Source organism: Diceros bicornis, chromosome 29 (assembly GCF_020826845.1).
Source record: "Diceros bicornis minor isolate mBicDic1 chromosome 29, mDicBic1.mat.cur, whole genome shotgun sequence".
In the NCBI taxonomy this organism is placed as follows: Eukaryota; Metazoa; Chordata; class Mammalia; order Perissodactyla; family Rhinocerotidae; genus Diceros; species Diceros bicornis.
The window spans coordinates 34,535,557-34,556,864 of record NC_080768.1 but is presented as its reverse complement, the minus strand read 5'-3'; the positions used below and the strand labels follow the sequence as shown (position 1 = coordinate 34,556,864).

Sequence of the window (21,308 nt, the reverse complement as noted above, 5' to 3'; positions counted from 1 at the left end):
TGAATCCCTTTATTCTCATTTTATGGATTAGGATAGTTTTATTTCACATGACACAGGGTGGTGGTAAATGATAATCTTTTCAGTTCTTGGGGCCTCTAATTGTCTCATTCAGGCCATGGTGGGGCTGGGGTGGCCCCCTCCATGGGGACAAGCTCTTGATGGTATGACTTTTAAATCAAAGCCCGCCTCACCTCATCTCCAGTTCATTCCCTTCACATGCCCCCAGAGTCTGAGGTTCAGAGGTTGCACTAAATGTCGGAAAAGGCAAGAGGACCTCTCAGTCTCCTTAGGAATGTCAGGGAGGGGACCTAAAATGTCAGGAAGAAGGGTGGAGAAAGGGCATCGTTTCAGCCTCCTCTGTAACTCCAAGGGTCTCTCCCAGGCATTGCCCCCTCCCTGGGTTCCTGGGGAGAAAAAAGGACGGGGGTGCTGATGGGGGTAAGGGGCACAGGTGAGAGGTGGGAGGTGTGGAAGGATAGAGGAACAGGGCTGCCAGACCATCACAGCCCTGTCCATGTGGGGGAAACCTGAGATGGTATTTCTCAAACTTGAGTAGTGTGGACCTGTTGAAGGGAGGGAAAAAATACTTATTTCCTGCAACTATGTCTGAGGATTCCAGCTTGAGAAACACTGACGTTAGAAATGAAAAACCTTACACTATGAAAAAATCTTCTAACAAAAAATTATCTCAAAACTATTTACAAAAGATTTTGTTTAAAGATCATTGAATTGAAAACAGAAAATTAAAAAATTCTCCAACTTCCAAATCCCTGAGAATAAAATCTGGGATCCTAATTTGAGAACCCTGTCCAGACAGGTCTAGAGGTGGCTTTGGGGGGGTACCCTACATTCTCCAGACTCTTTGGCCTTTAACCTTTGAACACCTTTCACATATCCCAAATTCTTTAACCCAGAGCTGGCCAACAGAATTACAATGTGGGCTGCATATGTAATTTGAAATGTTCTAGTAGCCACACTTAAAAATTTTTTTTAATTAAATTACTTTTAATAATGTATTTTATTTAACCCAGTGTATCCAAAATATTATCATTTCAATATGTAATCAGTATACAAAATTATAGTGAGATATTTTCCTTTTTTTTCCTTTGTACTAAGTCTTCGGAGTCTGGTGTGCATTCTCCTCAACAGCACATCTCAATTCAGACCGGCCACGTTACAAGTGCCCAGTGGCCACGTGCGGCTAGCCGCTTTAACCCTGATCTAGTCTCCTTGGAGCCAGCACCTCTCCAGGAGGAAGTCTGGGCTGCTTGAGAGAGACTGAGGCCACTGGGGTGGCGTGTGTGTGTCTGTGTGTAGGGTGGGAGCAGAGCAAAGATCGGGGACAGCCCTGAGGCAGGCGAGGATAAGCCTGTGGCCCAGAACAACTCATCTTGTGGCATCCCACCCGGCCGCCAGGGCCCCTCTCTGAGGCAGCCTCTGTTGTGCTGGGGAGGAGAGGGCAGAATGGGGGTCAGCTGCAGCCCACGCTTCCGGCTTGGCTAGCCCCATGCAAACTCCAGCCCTGACAGTCTTGAAATGAGACTTTTTCTTGTTGCAGAGAACATGTCCCCGATGCCCCGCCCTCTAAGCCACGTGCAAAAGCAGGGACACCAGGCAAACAGCGTTTCATCCTTCTCCTCCCCTTCTTGCCACATCTCCAGTTCTTGGACAGACCTCAGGCAGATATCTGTATTATTCAAGTCCCCAAATACCCAGAATTGGATATTTTGGCCTCAATAACCTAGACAAGGCTGGGGAAATGTTACTTTAGACCCAGATTATCTAGAGAATGGCCTCAATTGTGCTTGTCAGCTCAGTTCTCCAGAGGGCCCCTTGTGGGTCTGGTCAGGGAGGGGGGACAGTGATTTGGGACAGAAAGTGCTTGGGTCTGGCATTGTTATGGACAGGTAGGAAGCTGGCCATTACAGGGCTGCAAATGGGGTAGACGAAAATACACACACACAGCCTCATCCAGTGGGAAGAAAAATGTTCCCACCACGCTAGGCGGTCTCATGGGAGGAAAACAGGCGGGGAGGCCCCAGTGATCGGGTGGGGAAGGAGGGAGGCTCAGCCCCATGGTTCTGTCCAGTGTTGCAGGCACAGTGCCAGTCTTGGCCCCATCTTAATGCCCCTCGCTCACCAGACAGACACTTTCTCCCCCTGCAACAGCACAGGGAGCCAACCAGGTGGCTTTATTCCCATCCACGCGAGCCCCGCCTCACAGACCGCTGGCTCGCCCAGCCCGGCAGCTTCAGCTTCCTTTTCCCTACCGTCTACCACTCCCACATCAAATTTTCACAGGAAGGGGGCCAGTCCCTGGAGTCCCCTGTTCTCTATTCTGGAGTCTGAAATCTGGCCAAAGACAGGGGGCACAGCGAGTCCATTCCAGAACTCTGTCCCAGGGAGGCTCCTATCTTAGGGGAGAGAAGCAAGCGGAGTCACCACTAATGAGGCCGGAGGCCAAGGCAGCGAGTGGCTGGCGTCTACAGAGGCTCTGTGGCCTCTGGGCAGCCACAGGAACTCACCAGATCCCAGCCCGACATCAAAGATGACCCTGTAGGGATCATGTGGGCACCGCTCCGTGGCGTGTGGGGCCAGCACATGCCTGAAGCAAATGGGTCTCACATGTGCAGGAAGAGTCATACATGTCAGCGCCCCCGCTCACCCCAACACACACAGAGGAAGGACCACATGTCTGGACACTGGGGACCTATGCTCTCCAGGGAGTCCGAGCCTGGAATTTAGGCCATCAGCAAGCCCCCTGGGCTGCGAAGGCCTCGTCGCCAACACCTGCTGCTGGCACCTTGGCAGTGTCTTCGGGAGACCACCAGTGAGGGGGAGGAGGGTGGTCTCCTTACTGGTACCAAAAAGGCCTCAGGCCCATAACTGCCCTGAACCATCAAGGTGAAACTGGCCTCCCAGCCCCTCCTGCAGGCACAGTGCCCAGGGCCTTCGAGCATTTCCGGGGCTCACAAAGATGTCTGAAACCTAAAAAATAATCACCACCTCTGAAATATAAATGCTACAAAACGGAAATTAATAAATGCTTAACTAAATAACTACCAAATGTCATACTCTGTCAATTAGTAATAATTGTCATGTTTCATGAAGGATGTGGGTGCATTTTAGGATGGCTGGCATGACAACAGGGCCTCTGAAACTGAGACGGCCTCTGGTCCACAGGCCCTGCTCTGACTCAACCCTGAGGCTAATGGCTTCCCTTCCCTTCCCTTCCCGTCCTCTCGAGGCTGCCCTTCATGTCCATTTAGCCTGACTGCAGGGGACATAAATGGTGGAGGGGACATGCGACACTCCAGTGCTTGCCTGCTATCCCTTCCCTGGGCTAGAAGCTTGTCCAGTCAGCCCTGAACGTCTGCTGGTTAGAAGGACACCCAGGGCCTTCCTTCCCCAGGCTTTAGAGGGTCATGTCCTGAGACAGCCTCTGACCTCAGCCTTGAAGCTGGGCTCTCCAGGCCGGGCCTGCAGTCAAGGCCAAGAGAGAACAAGTCTCGCGATGGCTCCCACACATGGGGCCTTCTTGTTCCTGTTCTCCACAAAGGCACCCCGTCCTGGTGGTAAGCAGGCAGAACCACGAAATTGGGGCGGGATGGGGAGGACTAAACTTGGGCGAGTCTGCAGCCTGAAAAAGGTGCTACAGGTGTGTGTGGTGGGTGGTCGGTGTGCCTTGATTGGGATTTGGGGGTCCCCAGCACCTGAGCTGGAGCTCATGGAATCGAGTCGGCTGTAATCATTCCCACCCATGCATTCATTCGTTCTTCTCCAAACCTACACTAACACCTATTGGAAGATGGAGGGAGATGGGTCAGACAGGATGAATGTGTGTGTGTGTGTGTCCACTTGATTTGAGGAAGCAGGGAAGTCACCCCCAACCCACCTTAAACACTTCCTCCACACATGGCCTATAGTTTCACCACTGAGGAGCCAAGCTTTTGGGTGAAGAAAGTGGGGGTTTTTTTCAATACAAACAAACCTGAAAGGATCAATCTGTTATCAGTCTTTTACACTTAAGTATAAATTAGTCCTTTAATCTTTCCACCCCAGATGCTTTCCTTGGAAGCCCTGAGGCCTTGGTCCTACCCTGCTTTGGGAGCCTGTATCCAGCCTTCAGATGAGACTCTCGGGCCCCTGAGAGCAGAGACCAGCCTTCTCACCTCCTGGCACAGGGCCGGACACAGCAGGTGCTGGCTGAATGAATGGATGCATATATCTGGAGGGCAGAGCCATAGGGAAGATGGCAGTGGTCAGTGGACAGAGATGCTGAACCCGTTTTCCCAAGTCAGGGGGCAATTTCCCCCCCACCCCCCAACCTGGTCAGTCTTGGCAGAGCTCACCTCTGACACCTCGGAGAGGGCGCCCATCCCTCTCAGAGCTAACATAGCTCCAGGGTACAGCCCTCTGGGACACCTCTCCCATAGGGGTTGTGTAGTCCTGAAGCTGTGCCGTGTGTGGTGCAGGAGAGGGAGAGGAAACACTGGGAGGGATGCTTTAGGGACCACGGGTCTCTCTTTTCCTGGGTCAGTCTGATTTCAAATACTCCGCGGTCATTTTGTACAGTGGTCCCCGAAGTATACGTGTACTTGTTGGGCTATCATTGCGGGTGGGCCCCCCTTTTCCCTGGCTTGTGTATCCAAGTGGAGGAAGTGGATTAGTGTATCTCCTCTGCTCTGTCCCAGGGATGACGTCTCTGGTCTGTGTGGGAAGAGGCTGATGGGTGCAGGAGCCCTGGGGTCTGGCTAGGAGCTGTGTGGCCTTGGGCAGGGCAGCCTCTCTCTGGGGGTGTCCTTCTCGGTAAAAGAAAGGTCTGGATGAAGACCTCCACTCCTTATATTTGATGGCTTTTCCCAACCTGGATACCGAGTCTCCTGGAGCCTGAAGTCTAGAGTTTCTGCCTCACCACACAGTTCCCAGCAGGCAAAGAGCTCTGGGGTCAGGGAAGGGGGGCTCTCAGACTTTCCCTTTCCAGCTGGGAGATGTCTGGCCCCTCAAGTTCAGGCTGGAACTCCCTCCTGAGGCCGCTCTTTCTGGCTGTTCCCTTCTCCTCTGTGACAGATTGGTTCCCCTGCTCCTCACCTGGCCCCATCCATCTTGCACACCCCTTTGCTGCCCCATCCCATCTCTCCCCACTCCCAGGGCTGGGAAAGCTGGGGCCAGGAGGCTGCCCGAGTTAGCTACACTCCACAGTTTCTCTGCTCCCCCACCCCCATCATCCAGTCCTAAAAGCAAAGGAATGTTCTGGAGTTTGGGAAGGATGGGGGCCCCCGGAGGAGGGAGGAAGGGGAGGAGGCAGCTTTGTCCTGTCAATGTCTGAGCTCTAAATAGCACAGAGCAGCTGGGCTGGGGGAATGAAAATAAACAGCCCCTCTGAACAGCCCCTTCCTAGCAGTTACCGGATTTTCCTTCTGGTCCCTCAGCCCGGGGCCATTTCCCTCTGCTCTCCTCCCCTGCTCTGTCTGGTCCCAGGGAGGCACTCGACAATCTCTACCGCAGGGTGATGGGGAGTGAGGGGTCCTGATCCAGGCTGTGTGGCATTGGGGAACTTGCCTCCCCTCTCTGGGCTTTGGTGAGGAGAGCCCACTGAATGGAAGAACAGGGATCAACCCAGAGGTGGTTGGAACTTTTTTCTCTCTCAGAAAAGCATTCTTATCCCAATGACTCCCATGTGCCATAAACTCAAAAACACTCTCTCCCTTTAAAAACATGACCCCAAATTTAAGGGTCAATTTATGGTTAGGTTCAAATTACACTGGTTTGCCTGTGCCTGTGGGGAAAATTCTCAGACTCACCCCCAGGACTAGGGATTGTCCCCCATTCCCGACACAGAGGGGTGATCCATGGTAGCCAGCAGGAGGGGACTTCCTTGGGGCTCAGGAGTAGCTGGGTTCACGCACGCTTCTGAATAAATCAGGCCAAATGACCCACTCTGGGTCATGGTCCCACTGTGGGGCTGAATTATGGGTGCGTGTTGTCTTTGGAGCCCAGCACAATGGCCTCTCTAGTCTCTTTGGCGCAATGAGGACTCAACCAGTGACCAGAGGGCACTGTTCTCTGCCCAGTGCTGGCCTGAGCCGGGACCACGGACCCTGACATCCTGCACAAGAGGGAGCCCTGAGGACAGGGGTTCCCAGGACCTCCGGGAAGGGCAGGCTGCCTCCAGCTCCCCCAGCAGGTAGGTGGGAAGAGTCAAGGAGGGACCTGGGTTTCTTCTGGGCCCCTCACTTCAGACAGGCAGGGGTCCGGGAGCCCACATGCGGGGGGCTGCAGCTGAGACCTCGCACCATCGGGAGGGTCACGGACTGTGTTGGGGTCTCCAGGCTTCCTCCCACCTTCTGTCTCCTGCCTCTTCCTTCTTTCTCTTTGCTCTCTCCCCCTCCCCCCTCTCCCTCACAAAAGCTCTCTGTACACAGCCACTTCCTCTGGCTGCTGTCTCTGAGCCCAGACCTTATGAGAACCATATGGGGGAAAGAGGGTGGAAGAGAAGGGGGTGGAGAAGTCGGCATGGCCCGCCCCTCCAGCCAGCATCTTTCCACTCCCCTCAGGCTGTGTGCATGGCAGCTGGCACACTTTGCCCCAAACTCCCCTAACTGGATCCTGAGGACCGGGATGAGGGGCACTGAGGGGAGGGCCCAGTCCAGAGCTGGAGGTCCAGAGGGAGATCTGTGCTCAAGAACCACTTCCCTGAGGCTGGAGAAAGCACAGGGGCTGTGAGGGGGCCTCCCCTCACCCCATGGTGCTCCTGAAGACCACCACACGCAGCAAGAGGCCCCAGCCACTGCTAGGCACATCTGTGTGGCAAACACCCCTTCTCCCCTATGTGGGCAGCCTATGTGGTGGGCACCCCCACCTGACATGGGAGGCTGAGTGGATGAGGGTTTGTCAGCTCTGGAAGAATCTGGAGTGACCCACTCCATGCCCACCACCCTCCCCACCCAGCCTTGGAATGTTCCCAGGTCACAAAGGCCTAGGACCTGCTGGGAAGGAATTGGGTTTTTTAAAGCAGCTTTTGTGCCCATTGGGTCCTGAGTCCAGCCAGGTGAACAGGGAGTCCCTCACCTGAGAGGAACACTAAGAAAACCCACTGGCTAACCCTGATGCCGGCCTCAGCTAGCTGCATGACTGTTAGCAAGACACCGGCCCAGTTTGCTCAGCTGTCAGATGTCGGGGCTGGACTAGCTGATCTCTAAGGCCCTTTTCAGTGCAGACGTTCTAGGAATTTATGACTGGATGGTATCCTCTGAGGGGCTGCTCAGATGTCCTGGGAGGTCCTCATAGGAGATTTCCTTCTGGAGTTATCTATTATCAGTCCTTGCCTTGAATTCCCTATCATCCCCCCTCCCCCTTGCTCTAACTCCCAGAGCTGAGAACCAGAGGGCAGGCCCATCAGCTGCTGCCCAGGGGTGCGTGGGGGTCCACAGGGGTCTGTGTCTCCCTGTCTGTAACAGCCACCCCCATGAGACCTGTCACGTCAGGGGAGGCCCATACAGGCTCCTGCTCTGGACAGGAGCATTTGTACCCATAGCCGCCCTGCAGACTGGGCCGCGAAACTGGGGGGTGGGGCGGGACAGAGGGATCAGGAAGGAAGCCAAGAGTTCTGCTTTCCTGGAAAACTGCGAATGAAAATCCATTAGAGGAAAATAAGCAAAGCATGGGGAGAGGGGCAGCAGTCTACAAAACAGAAGGCAGAAGTGGAGGTAACAGGGGAGGTGGAGGGGCTGTCATGGAGGTAAACAGGACTGCTCACAGAACTGAACCACTTGGAGGCCTTCTCTGAGTGGGGACGGGAGACTCCTTGCAGACAGGCACCTTATCTAGCACTTTCTTCGCCTGAATAGTCTCAGCTCTAGAATCTGCCAGGCTTCCCAAGGTGGAGTCTGGAGTTGAGTCCCCTGAGGACCCGTGAGCTGAGCAAGGTGGTGTGAAGGGGACCTGCTGGAGGTGGGAGGATAAAGCCACAACGCAGGCTCAAGTCCTGCTGTTTGCACCAGGTAGTGGGCTAAAAGGTGAGAGGGGAAATTTGTGTGGCAAAGAAAAGAGAAAAGGGGAGGAGTTTGGAAGGATGTGGAGAAGGCTGCTGTGCTCTTAGCCTCTTCCTTTGCTGCCAGCCCTGTTTCTTCTTCCCTCAAGACACTTGGGGCTGGAGACCAAGCCCCGAGAAGAAAATCCTTGCCCAGCTTCTGCTGAAGAACTTGGGTTCTTTTTCCTTCAGAAGCCACCTGGGGTGGGGAGGGGGGCAGTAATCAGGATGATGTGGAGCCTGGGCGGAGAGGCTAAGGAATACATCTGTGGCTGGGATTCAGTCACCCTCCAGGCTGATGGGCCAGCGGGCTCTCAGGTGCTTCTCTGGCCTGCCCTGTTATCCCTGTGGGGATGTCCAGCCAGGCTCAGGGGCCTGTCCCTTGGGAAGTATCTTAAGCCAACTACACTACATCAGTGGCCTGGGACAAAAGGGGGGCCCTTCCTCTGGGGACAGTTTGGGATGGGAAGATGAGGCTGCAGCCATGTTTGCTGCCACCCTGTCATGATATATTCTCACCAAGAGCTGGCCCCGCTCTCTCCCTGGAGTGGCGTCGATGGGAATTAGCCACGGCTGGAAAGCATTAGTTGCCAATCATTCTAAGATGTACTGCAAAACCACCTAACATTTTCCCCCTTTCTTTCTTTTCCCTAATCCCCAAAAACAGACATGCGGAGAGACAGCGTTCCACATACGTGTGTGAGCACAGCCACAAGATCGAGTGTACACACACACCTCTCTCGGAACTGAATTATCATTGCCTGGTGGAGACTCGCACAGACACCCGCCCAGCTATTCACACAGCAAGCATTTTTCTCTTCCAGAACTGAGTGGGCTGGGGAATGCCCAGGCCTGTCTGGACCCTTCAACACCAGGGGACACTCAGAGGGACCTGGAATGAGCGGCCACAGATGCCTTCGCAGGCCATGGCCATGTCCATGTCCCTGAGCTGCTGGGGTGTGGGAGAGAGCAGACACACTGCTTCCACCCCCCTAATGTGCGCGCACACACGCACACACACACACACACACACATACACACACCCCAGCTGGAGAAAATGCAGGCCAGGCGGCCAACGTCAGAGGCTGACCAGTCGTGTCCTGTCAGGAAGCGGGCAGCCTCTGAACTCACCCAACCAGAGGCGTTACTGTATTGTTCTGGACACAATCGGATAGACTGTGAGCCAGCCCCAGCTCCGGGCAAGGGGCGGTGGGGAAACGGTCGCCACTGGGGTCAGAAGGACAGGGAAGGGGAAGCAGCTTGCAGGCTGGATCCAGGACAGGAAAAGAAGGGTCCGCCGCTAGGGCCGGACCCTCCACTCCACGGCGTGCGTGGAGCCCCGAGCACGTGGTCAGCACAGGAAATCGCTGCGGTGGGGAGGGGTCGCTAATTTTCCCGCGGTTGCGTGGACTTCAGACCCCCATCGAGGAGGCTTGGGGTCGGGTTGCAGCGCAAAGAGCCGCGCTCGTGGCCAGCAAAGTGAGGGCTTAATAAGGCCGTGGCTGAGAAGGGAAACGGGATGACGGAAGGAGGCTGGGAGGCAGCCGCCTTCCCCTCAGCCAGGTTTCTTTCTTGCAATCTTTGCGCGAGGAAGTCAGTCGAGAAACAGCCAAAGCTCGTGTTGTGTTCAGGGGAGAGAAGGAAAAGGGAGAGATGCAGGACCCGGGGCAGAGCTCATATCACAGATGCGCGCGGCGGCAGAGGGGCCCAAGAGAAATCGGGACGCCGGGGTCTCATTCACACCGAAGAGCCTGCATCCCCAGGACAGACTTTTCCGAGCCCACCCTCCCGCCTGCCCTATGGAGACGGGCTGGAAGCGGGGCTGGCAGCCTCGGGGGACGGATGGGGCGCCCCCCACTGGAGGAGCCAGGCCCGCTGGGTGAACCCGGGAGACTCCTCCAGTCCCGCTTCGAACGCGTCTGCGGTGGTAACGGTCACCTATTGGACCGCGGGCGTTGACCTTTCCTGAGCCTTCTCCCATCCCACGCACTTGGGGTCCCCAAGTCCGCAAAACCAGCCCAGGCTGGAAACTCGAGGGGCGTGAGGGCCCCGCCAGCACGCATTCCACTTCACCTGCGCAGGTGAGTGGGCGCCTGCGGTGCCTCTCTCCGGGGGCGCACCCGCTCCCGGAAGCCCCTTCCTCCCTCCACACTCCTGGACCCCTAATCTTTCCCCTACCTCTCCAAGCCTCCCTTCTCGGCGCCTGGACTCAGGCCTGTCTTAGAGTCTCTGAAGTGGCGGCATCGTCCCCGTTCCCCTCTTCTCGCCCCTCCCGTCTTGTCTCCGTTCGCACCCCCGTCGGGGCTCGGGCCGGGCCGGCCGAGTAGGGTACTCACAGGGTAACGGTGCCGTTAGGCAGAAGGCCGGGCTCGGGAGGCTCCGGGAGGTCCCCGCCGCCGCACACCACCCTCCTGCGCGCCGGGTTGGGGGCGCCGCCGCTTAGTCCCTTGAGCCGCTCCCCCGAGCACTTGCAGCTGCGGATGGGGACAGGGCAGCCGGGCGCGCCCCGGATCTCGGGCGCCAGGAGCAGCAGCCACAGCAGCAGCAGGCGCGCGGGCGCCTCCCGCATCCTGCGTCCCCCGGCGCCCATCAGCCCATCGCCCCGCGGGGACCCACAGCGCTGGGGCCCGTCTGCGCGCCGGCCGGAGGGACCCGGGCGTGCGGGAGGCGTGCTCAGCGGGGGCCCGGGGCGCCCGGGGGCGGGGCGGGGGGCCCTGGGCGGAGGCAAGCCCTGGGGTCCCCGCCGCCGCGCCCCGGGGGCATGTCCGGCGAGCGCCCCGGCGGGGAGGACGCGGGCGCGGCTGTCAGCGCAGCGCAGGCGGCCCCCGGCGGCGCGGCCCGAGTCTCGGCGCCCGGCACCCGGGCCGGGCGAGGCCGGGCCCCTCCGCGTCGCCTGCTCGCCGAGCGCCGGGCTGGGACCTAGCGGATCGCGCCGGGCTCCTGCCGCCGCCGCCGCCGCCGCCGCCGCCGCTCCGTGCCATGGATGGAGGCAGCTCGGCGCGGCGCCGCTCCCGCCGCCGCCAGCCTCCGCCCGCCCTCCCCGCGCCAGCCCGTCCTCCGCGAGGCCCTAGCGCCTCCCGATCCGCAGCCAGGCCGCTGCCCTCCCCGGAGCGAGAGCGGGCCGGCCGGCTCGAGGCCCCGCGTGTCCACTGCACCCGCCCCGAACCTAGACTCCTTCTCCCTCCCGCCCCGCTCCCCCGAGCCAGGACTCTTCCTCTCCACGACCCGCCTCAGACCTCAAAACCAACCGCCATCACTTTCCACAAAACCCTCCCTCGTCCCTGCTCGTCCGCCTGCGCCCGAGGTTTCTGGAGCTTTCAGTGACTTGGGGGCTTGTCCAGAGACGTCTGGCGCTCCATGTTTGGGGTTGAACTTTGTTCACCGCTCTGGGGTTGCTGAGCCTGGTCTTCCCTCGGCCCCTGACCTGATGGGCCAGTCTGGAAGCCGTCTGTCCCTCTCACAGCCCTGCTCCAGCCACTGCGGAATACAAACCAGAGACTAAGGAGGCTCAGACCCTCCTTAGCTGCTGCGGTGACCTCGCCCAGCGGGGAGTGTGTGTCATTCGGCCAAGGAGAGGTCAAAGGCCAAGGCAGACAGGGTGGCTCTGGCCTCTGACCTTCTCCACATCCCTGTGTGTGTGTGTGTTTGGGGGGCAGTGGGAATGAGGGAAGCCAAGAAGAGGAAAAGCAGGGATCTGTGCCAGGGCGTGGAAAGAGCACTGTACTGGGAGTCAGGAGAGCCTCATTGTAGATAGTTCTGTCTGACTTTGGGCACAGCCCCTAACATCCTGGGGTATCTAATCTCTGGGGTCCAAATGGGGCCCTGCCTGCCCCCTAGTTTATGAATGTGAGTTGTGGCATGAGCATGAGTGAGTGAGAGAGGGGGCACTCCGTTTCCACAGGCAGAGGGCTGGTGGCTTTGGGTGGGGTCTGACCTTGACAACTGGGGATGGGGATGAAAATGGCAGTCTGAGACCCAGTGTGGGTCTCAGATAGACTATAATGCAAACTGGGAACAGGGCTGCGGACAGAGAGAAAAGAGAAGTGTGACCCAGTGTGTCTGCTTCCTCAATTTCCCCACAAAGGCTGACTTTGTTACCACTTACAGCCTTTGCTGCTGAGGGGCAGGCTGCCTAGTTTGGGGGGTCGCTGGGCAGGACTGCTGTTCCCCATCCTTCACTGTACCACCAAAGTGATTGCTACGGTGACCGCCACCTTCTTTCTGTGCTGTTGGCCCTGCCGGTGTGGGTGGCACCTTTACCAGTCCGGTGGCCTTTCACCCGAGTCTCCCACCCCCCTTTGCAGGGAAGCGGCTTCTGGCCTTTGCCCATTGGCGGCAGACACTGGGCCCAGACGCTGGCTTCTTCACTTTCCCTCTCTGGCTCCACAAGTGTCTCCCAGTTGCAGGCTCTGGTTCCTTCAACTTCCAAAGATAAATAAATAGTGATTGCAAATGGAGGAAGAGAGGGGGGTGGACTCCCCCAGCAGGAGCCCTCGGCAGGCGGCAGGCAGGCTGAGACTGCATTCCTCAGGAAGGGTTGAGAAGGGAGCCACGGCCCACAGGCAGGGTCTGCCGTCCAACCTTCCTGTTCGCAGGCAAGGAAAACTGCTCAGAGAGAAGAGGAGAGGAGGCCTCTGGCCTGGTCACACAGCTTCTCCGTCGTTTCTTTTTGCTAAATGAAGATACTCAAAGTATGGAAAGGAATTCCACTGTAACACCACTCTCTGGGGCTGAATAGAGGCCAAACCACATTGAATGAGGTGATGCTTCCCCACAGGTGGGAATGAGGTGCATGGTGGAGACATTTATACAACGCTGTCCTGTCCTGTTGGTCATTGCTTTTGGCTTCTATACCCACCCAAGGAGGTGACAGGGGCAGGGGCTACTTTCCCATTTTACACGTGTGGATGAGGAAACCGAATCACTGAGCAGTAACCAGCCAGGAGTGGGAACTTACTCTCATTCCTTTTTTTGTGTGTGTGTGAGGAAGATCAGCCCTGAGCTAACATCCATGCTAATTCTTCTCTTTTTGCTGAGGAAGACGGGCTCTGAGCTAACATCTATTGCCCATCCTCCTCCTTTCTTTTTTCCCTCCCCAAAGCCCCAGTAGATAGTTGTATGTCATAGTTGCACATCCTTCTAGTTGCTGTATGTGGGACGCGGCCTCAGCATGGCCGGAGAAGCGGTGCGTCGGTGCGTGCCCGGGATCCGAACCCGGGTCTCCAGTAGCGGAGCACACGCACTTAACCGCTAAGCTACGGGGCCTGCCCACTGATTCCTTTTTTTTTTTTTTTTTAAGATTTTATTTATTTTTTCCCCCAAAGCCCCGGTAGATAGTTGTATGTCATAGCTGTACATCCTTCTAGTTGCTGTGTGTGGGACGCAGCCTCAGCATGGCTGGAGAAGCGGTGCGTCGGTGCGCGCCCGGGATCCGAACCTGGGCCGCCAGCAGCGGAGCATGCGCACTTAACCGCTAAGCCACCAGGCCGGCCCCGCTGATTCCTTTTTAAATGCTCTTTTCTCTGAGCCACTCAAAGCCTCTCCTATAGGAAGCTTCCTGGTTATCTGTCCTCAGAGGTGCAGGGTGGAATGAATGAGTTGCCTACATGAAAATCTTTCTGTTTTCAAGTTTGTTTGAGACAGAAGAATGACTCAAACTTAATTCCCAACCTCAGGAAATCTGGGCTAGGGGCTCTACCAATTAAATACACCTTGATACTGTATGGTAAGCTCTTCAGTGGAGTAGGGATAAGGTACCATGGTCATAGAGATGAGGCTGAATTAACCCTGACTGAAGCAAGGGAGGGGGCCTTACCAAAATGTTAGTACAATCTAGGGCTGAAGTGTAACTCACCTGACTCTACTAGACCCTAATAATTCCCTTACTGTCTGGGGGCTCATATCCACTATGCCCCTCTCAAAAGAAGTTTGCCTTTGCCAGGTGCTAGCTGCTGGCCAACCTCTCTTTTGCCCCCAACTTCAATGCTGATCCATCCCCCTGATTAGGGAGTGGCTGGGGCCTCTTACCCGGTGATAGACCAGACCATCCATTAGGAGCAGCTGGGAGTGGAAGATGACATAATGGTCAGTGTCCCCTCCCTCTGACCAGAGACACCAAAGGAGGACACACATCAGGGTCCTGAGTGCTTATTATGTGTAAGGGACTTGTTGACTACATTTTACAAGAATTACCTCGTTTAGTCCTCACAACAGGGTGAGGATGACTGTTTTAGCAGACAGGGAATTGAGCCGTGAAGGGGAACCTTGATAGTCACTAGCCCAAGGCTACACAGCAAGATCTGATGCAGGTACTCTGGATCCCGAGTTCACAGTTTTAACCACCATGCTCTAGAATTTCTGGGGGAGGAGAAGGGCTCTCAACAATTTCCCCAAGAGTTTCGCTTCCACTTGAGGTTTTCTCGTTTTCATTCCCTGCCCTCCCTGAGCTAAACTTTTAAAGACGTCCGCTCCCAAACCATAACTGGGAGGAACCAGGCCCGCCTTCCCTTATTCTAACAGAGTCAGGGAAGGCAGAAAATTCCCACAGGAGCTTTGACTCGGCTAGAAGAAAGTAGGGGTGAATAAAGACTGCAGGAAGACGACAAACATGTATGGAATCTAGACAGCAGGAGGTAACACTTGCCAGCTCCAGGCCCTGCTCTCTTCTCCCCGCTGTCTGAAGGTCCCACCCGGGATCTTCACCTCTTAATTCTTAGGTTTTCTGTCTCCCTCTGTGCCTTGTTGCCTTTAAGAGGCAGGATCCTAACACAGACCCAGGACAACAGTGGGCAAGATAATGGCCCATAATTGGATCGATAATGCAAATGTGACATTTCTCCAGGGCTCCATTAGCTTGGAAGGATAGTGGAGGTATAGAGGCTGTGACCACTCCCCGCCCCCCATTCTCTCACCTCCCTCCCAGGATGGATCTACTGGGCCATCCTCTGAGCTTTCTGTCCTTCTCTTCCCTGTCCTGTACATCCCTGTGGGGACTGGGCTGAGCTGCTTGTCCTGTTGGAACATTCACACTAAGTGTTCATGGCAGAGAAATGCTCATGCCTCAACCAGAAGGAATGAAGAAAAACTGTGGGAAGCTACCCAGGTAACTATTTGGGCCTGCGACGGCTTCCCTTTGGTGATCAGATTCCACCACATACACGGCACATGTGTATAATTTAGACACTCCCACAGGAAAGGGTCATAATCTCTTTCTCTATTAAAATCTGACTCATCCTTTAAGTGAAATCTGCTCACACTCTCACAGATGACGGAATACCTCCTGCACTCTGAGCACAGTGACTAAGGGCAGGGACGCTGAAGCTGGATTCAAGTCCTGGCTCTCCATTTTACTGATCTGTGACTTTGGGCAAGTCACTTAATTTACCTAGGCTCAGTTTTCCCATCTGTGAAATGAGGGATAAAAAACAGTATTTGCTTCAGAGGATTGCGATGACGATGTCAGTTGCATGTAAGTGATGCCTGTGTGGTATGTAGTCACGTGTCGCTTATCGATGGGGGTATGTTCTGAGAAATGCGTTCTTAATTGATTTTGTCATTGTGCAAACGTCATCGAGTGTCCTTACACAAACCCACATGGCATAGCCTACTACACACCTAGGCTATGTGGTACTCATCTTACGGGACCACCATCATGTATGTGGTCCATGGTTGACCAAAACGTCTTCATGCAGAACATGACTGTATATACAAAAGTATATTCGGGTTTTGTCCTTGGGTCCTGACCCAGAGCTCCTAAAACTCTTGGAATTTCCTGAGTGACAGGCGTATCTTCTGCTATTCGTAAGGAGACTCTGCACACACCTGAGTTTATGCTAATGAGGTGACTTAGGGTGGTACTCCTAGATAACCTCAGCATGGGGCTGCTCACCAGAAAGACCAAGAGATTAGAGGGTTGGCACTGTCAGCCCCACCAAACGACCTCTAGGAAAGGGAGGGGAGGCTGGAGATTGAGCTATATAAAAATTCTTAAACAATGAGATTCAGAGCTGCTGGGTTGGTGACACATCAAGGTGCCAAGAGAGTGGCACATCCAGAATGCACATGGAAGCTCTATGCCCCGTGTCCCCATCCCCTGCGTCTCTTCCATCTGGCTGTTCTTGAGTTGTAGCCTTTATAATAAACCAGCAAATGTAAGTTAAGTGTTTCCCTGAGTTCTGTGAGCCGTTCTAGCAAATTATCGAACCTGAGGAGGGGGTCATGGAAATCTCTGATTTATATCCAGTCAGTCAAAAGTACGGGTGGCCCAGGATTGCAACTGGCATCTGAAGTGGAGCCCTTAGCCTGTGCGGTCTGCACTACCTCTGAGCAGTCAGTGTTGGAACTGAATTAAGTGGTAGGACACCCAGTAGGTGTTGGAGAATTGGAGAATTGATTGGTGTCGGAGATCACCTCAGCCTGGAACACACGAGGACTCGGTAAATATTAGTAGGACTCGCTGCTGTTTTTCTTACTGGGACCTACTTAGTTTTGTCCTGTGTTATAGTTCACTGTTTATATATTTGACTCTTCCACTTAAACGTAAGGTCCCAGAAGAGGGAATTCGTTTCTTTATTGCTCTGATTCCCAGCCTCTTTTAGTGCCCAACAAATAAAAGAGACATTTATTTAACTTGTACAAAGTGTTGCTGAGGTCTTGGTCATTTATTTAAACAACACTTATTGAACATCTTCTATGTGCCAGATACTGTTTCGGGCACTGAAGATACAGCAATAAACCAAAAGAAAATCTGAGGCTTCACAGAGCTAACATTATAGCAGAGGGAGTGAGGTACTGAGTAAATAAACAAATAAACACGTATAATCTAGTAGATGGGGATAAGATCAATGAAGCAAAATTAAGCAGAGTAAGGGAATAAAGAATGAGGGGTAGATCTCGCTGACAAGGTGATCTTTGAGCAGAGTTCTGAAGGAATGGGAGCAGGCCCCAGGGATTTTGGGGGTCAGAGCATTCCATGCAGAAGGAACAGTGAGTGGTGGTAAGGTGGGTGAGCGTTGCTGTGTTCAAGCAAGGAAGAGTCAGGGACAAGTGTGGTTGAACCAGAGTGAGCCAATGGGAGAGAAATAAGACCTGAGGTCACAGTACCCTTTGACCTCAGGTCCAGATCACGCAGGGTATTGAAGACCACAGGAAGGACATTGAATTTTATTCTGAATGAGAAGAGAAGCCTAGAGGGTTTGAAAAGAAGGATAATCTGACCTGAATTAGACTTTTCAATCTCCTCTCTGCCTCCTGTGTGGAGGATGACTACAGTGGGACAAGGAAGCAAGCAGGAGGCCAGCGAGGAGGCCAGCACAGCAGTCCAGTGCAGAGGTCGCTGTGGCATCTTGGGCAAAGGAGGTGGTGAGGGAGGCCAAGAGCAGATGGATCCTGGACGTGGGCGGAAAGTGAGTCTGACAGGTTCCCTGACACACTGGAAGTGGGGTGTGAGAAACATCTGTCAAGAGTGACCCCTAGGTGTTTGGCTTATGCTGTGAGAAGGAAGGAATTGCCATTTTCTAAGCTGGGGAAGACTCAGGAAGGAGAGGATTTGGGGAGGAAATCAGGAATTTGGCCCATCCCTGTGCCCAGGGCTGGGAATAAAGTGGTAAACAAGAGCCATAGTCGCTGCCCTCATGGAGTTGATAGTTCCAGTGGGAGAGGCAGTTACTGAACAAAAGAGGACAGAAATGATTCTATAACTACAAACTGTGCTCAGTGCTGTGAAGGGAAAGGGGCCAGTAGGGAGAATAATGGGGGCAGAGGGCCCTTAGTTTCCACTGGAACCAGGAAAGGCTTCTCTGAGGAAGTGATGGCTAAGCCGACCTGAAAGATAAACAGGTGTCAGCGGGAAGAAGGGCAGGCCAGGAGCTTTCCCTAACCCTGGGCAGGACAGAGCTTGGTACCTTAGACACAGGAGAGACCCCGTTATTGGAGTAAAGGGGAGAGGGTCGTGGCGGGGGAGGGCTCTCCTCCTCCCTCCTTCCTCTCCCTGGCCAGCCTCTGGGGCACCTGGGCGAGCTCCTGGGCTCCTCAGAGCTCAGGGGATGGCCCATCTCTCTTGCCCAGGATCTTAGATGGATCAGGATTCAGGAGGCCTCTTGATTCACAGCCTCGTCAGGTCGCAGAGGGAGGGCCTTTACTGGTGGGCGGAGGCGGCCATGCCCATCAGGGCGTAGCTTTCCATCTGCTTCTGAGGCTCTGTGGGGTCTGTGACCTGTTCTAGGCCCCCCTGAGGGGCTGTTCCTTCCATAGCCTTTTCTCCCCAGAGGCAGCCGAGGCCCACTCACAGGCCGGCACCCCTCTCCCTGAGCCCCGCTGGGGTCAGACTATTCAGGTTCTAGAAGGAGGAGAAGCAACTCGGGCTCAGTGTGTGAGGGTGTGAGGGTGTGAGGGTAGGGGGATGGGTGGAGGTGGCAGTGGAGGAGAGGGAAGGTGGCATGAGGCAGCATTTTTACGTAGGTGTGTGGACGTGTGGCTTCAGGGTTGTAGAAAAGAAAATATGGAGAAGGAGGACGACAGTAACATTTAGGAGGCGCTCAGGCACCGAGCATATCCCGCGCTGTGTTCATTTAATCTTCACCAAGGCCCCACATGTGGCTGATATTCTCTCTCACAGATGAGGACGTCGGAACTCAGGTTAAGTAACATGCGTGTGTGTGTGTGTGTGTGTGTGTGGGTTGGGGTTGGGGAGGGCTCATCTGGCCTCACTCCTTTCTGTGCTGAAACATGGTGACTCGGTGGAGCAGCTGGGTGGGACCCGGCTCGCCTGACACCCCTCCCCCTCTGCCCACCACCTTGGACCATGGGCGAGTGTGGGCTGGTGTGAATCTCTGGTCTCCCTGACCCAGGGCTGAGGCTCATACATCTGTGCCCCTCACACCATGGGGGAGGCCTGAAGCAGCACCGAAGAAAACAGGAGAGGAAACAGAAGCCGTTTGGGGGAGAAAGTGGCAGGCGTTACTGGAGGCAGGAGGAGAGGGAGAGGATGACCCAGACAAGCCTAGAGTGTTTGGGGTCCCCCCAGGCACTGGGCCAGGTGGGGGCTGGTGAGAGTGAGGAGCGGGCTCGTCCTTTGCAAGGTGTGCGCCAGGGAGCCCGAGGTTGAGGCAAACCTCCCACGCCCGTGTAGAGCTAAATCTGCTTCTAGGCCTTACCGCTATTTACGAAAATATTTTATCAAAGTAATACGTGCATATGGCTAAAACATGCAATAGCATGGAAGAGGTAATAGTGAAGAGCAAGGGTCTCCTCCCATCCCTGCTCCCCAGGGGCGGCTTTACCGGGTCCTCTCTTAGTTCTCTGGTCTTGGCGGAAGTGGCACTGCAGGAGGCCCGGTTCCTGAGACGGTGGGTCTGCAAATCCAGCTTTCAGGAGCTCCCCACCAGCTCCCCACAGGGCAGAGCGGCTTTCAGAGCTGTGGCTCTGCGTGAATCTCCAGGCCCGATTCTCTGGGCCGCTGTCGCCCTCTCCCAACGCCACAGCCGCTTCCCCGAGGGTCACTCCAGCCGGCTTGACTTGGAGCGTGCGGGAAGCCCCTCCAGTCACGCGGGAGCCTCAGAAACGCCCTCATTAGCACACAGCTGAGGCTGGCCAGCAGCCTGGCAGGTTGGATTGTTAATTTGCTGGAAAAGTCTGTCTTTGCGGGGAACCCTGATTCCCTGCAGCTGCTGTCCTCTTGATGCCTCTCTGGCCCACGGGGCTTCTGGGGCTGGCCCTTTGGCGTTTGGCTCTCTTGTTCTGTCTCTGCTGCTTTCCCTCTGTGCTTTTCCTCCTCCTCCTTCTCCTGCCCTCATCGTGCATCCTCCTCTCTCTGGAGGGTGGAGATCAGACTTCTGCGCAGGAGGTTGGGCTCTATTCCCTAAGCCCTGTCAGGCTGCCTTGGGGCCCTGGGAGCCCTGTGGTGATGGAGGGGGAGGTTGGGAGAGATGTGGTAAGAGGAGCCCTCTCCCCGGGCCCCCCGTCCTGGGGACCGCACTCAGGGAGTTTGGCGTGTCGCTGGAATCTCGACGCCTTTGGTGTGTGAGCCAGAGTATCTAGTTTTGGTTTCACTCTGGGCTGATTTTGCTGTTTTTATGCCCCGGTCTCTAGCTAGGTCTTTAGTGTAAAGCTGTGGGGACAGAAAGGGAAGGCTTGGGTGTCCATGTTTGGGCAGCGCTAAGGGGAATCTGGGACCCTCCCATCCACACATCCAGCCTCATTCTGTCAGCTCTACTCAGTGCGAGACCCCTGCGGGGAGCTTGTCGTGGGCACTCAGAGCTTTCGTGGCCTCTTGGAGGGTCCTCTTTCCTCCTCAGCCTTTGAGGATCATGTTTCCTTTATGAAGGAAGGCTGCAGCTCCCAACAGGCCTGATCTGCTCTGTCCATCAGAGCTCCACCCCATTTTCCATGGAGATTCAGACTGTGAAGCCCAGCTCTCTGGGTCCGGCGCATGGTCGCTAGTGTTTACTGAGCTTTTACTTTGTGCCAGCTTCTGTGGACAGCACCTTACGTGCTTTATCACATTTAAACGTCACACCACCACCATGAAGCAGTTACTCTTAATATCACCCCTATTTACAGATGAGGAAACTGAGGCACCAAGGGGGTTAAGTCTTTGGCTCAGGGTAATTTGGCTGGTAAGGAACAGAATTGGGATTCAAACCCAGACAGACTGGTGCCAGAGTCTTGGAGAAGTATGTGTGTGTGTGCACGCGCGTGCAGTTCCCCACCCACAGTGTGGGCCGTCTACTTACCCTCCTGCAGCTCCTCTCCCTGTGTGTACGCTCCCAAACTTACTGCATAAAGTCCTTTTGATGACTGGCTTCCTTGAAGTGGACACAGTGAGAGCCCTGTTCCCCCATTCCTCACCCCCTGCCCGGGGCTCTGGGCCTCAGCTCAGAGTGCCAAACGGCCCGGTGGCTGCCAGAGTGGGCCTGGGCCTCACAGGTGAGCAGAGCCATGCCAGGGACAGGCAACGCCGCAGCTGAGGTGCAAACTCAGTCTGGGAGACAGGCCTGTGACCTATCACAAAGGCGCGCCCAGAGCCGCCTGTGAAGACCCACCGGAGAGAGGAAGAAGGCGGCTCTCACGTAGATCTACAACCTTCTGGTCACAAATCTGGAATGGGAAGAGAGCCATACCCAGGCGGAACCATCTTCTCCCCAGAGGGTTCCACCAAGGGGCTGCTGCTTCGGGGTCCTTCCCGTCACCAGCGGTTTGTGGGAGAAGGGTGAGGAGGGGGATCAGAGGGAAAAGTAGATAGAAATAGGATACAGAGGGGAGGAGGGGAGAGAGGGAG

The 21,308-nt window shown here is 55.4% G+C and overlaps 1 protein-coding gene across 1 annotated transcript in view; it reads right to left on the bottom strand.

Moving 5' to 3' along the window:
* The window catches only part of ADGRA2 (adhesion G protein-coupled receptor A2), a 33,486-nt gene extending 22,612 nt beyond the window's left edge, over nucleotides 1-10,874 (bottom strand). The window contains exon 1 of the mRNA XM_058525204.1: nucleotides 10,369-10,874. Within this exon, the coding sequence (XP_058381187.1) occupies nucleotides 10,369-10,622 (254 nt within the window). The 5' untranslated portion in view covers nucleotides 10,623-10,874. The remainder of the gene's footprint in view (nucleotides 1-10,368) is intronic.
* Between the last annotated feature and the right edge of the window lie 10,434 nt (nucleotides 10,875-21,308).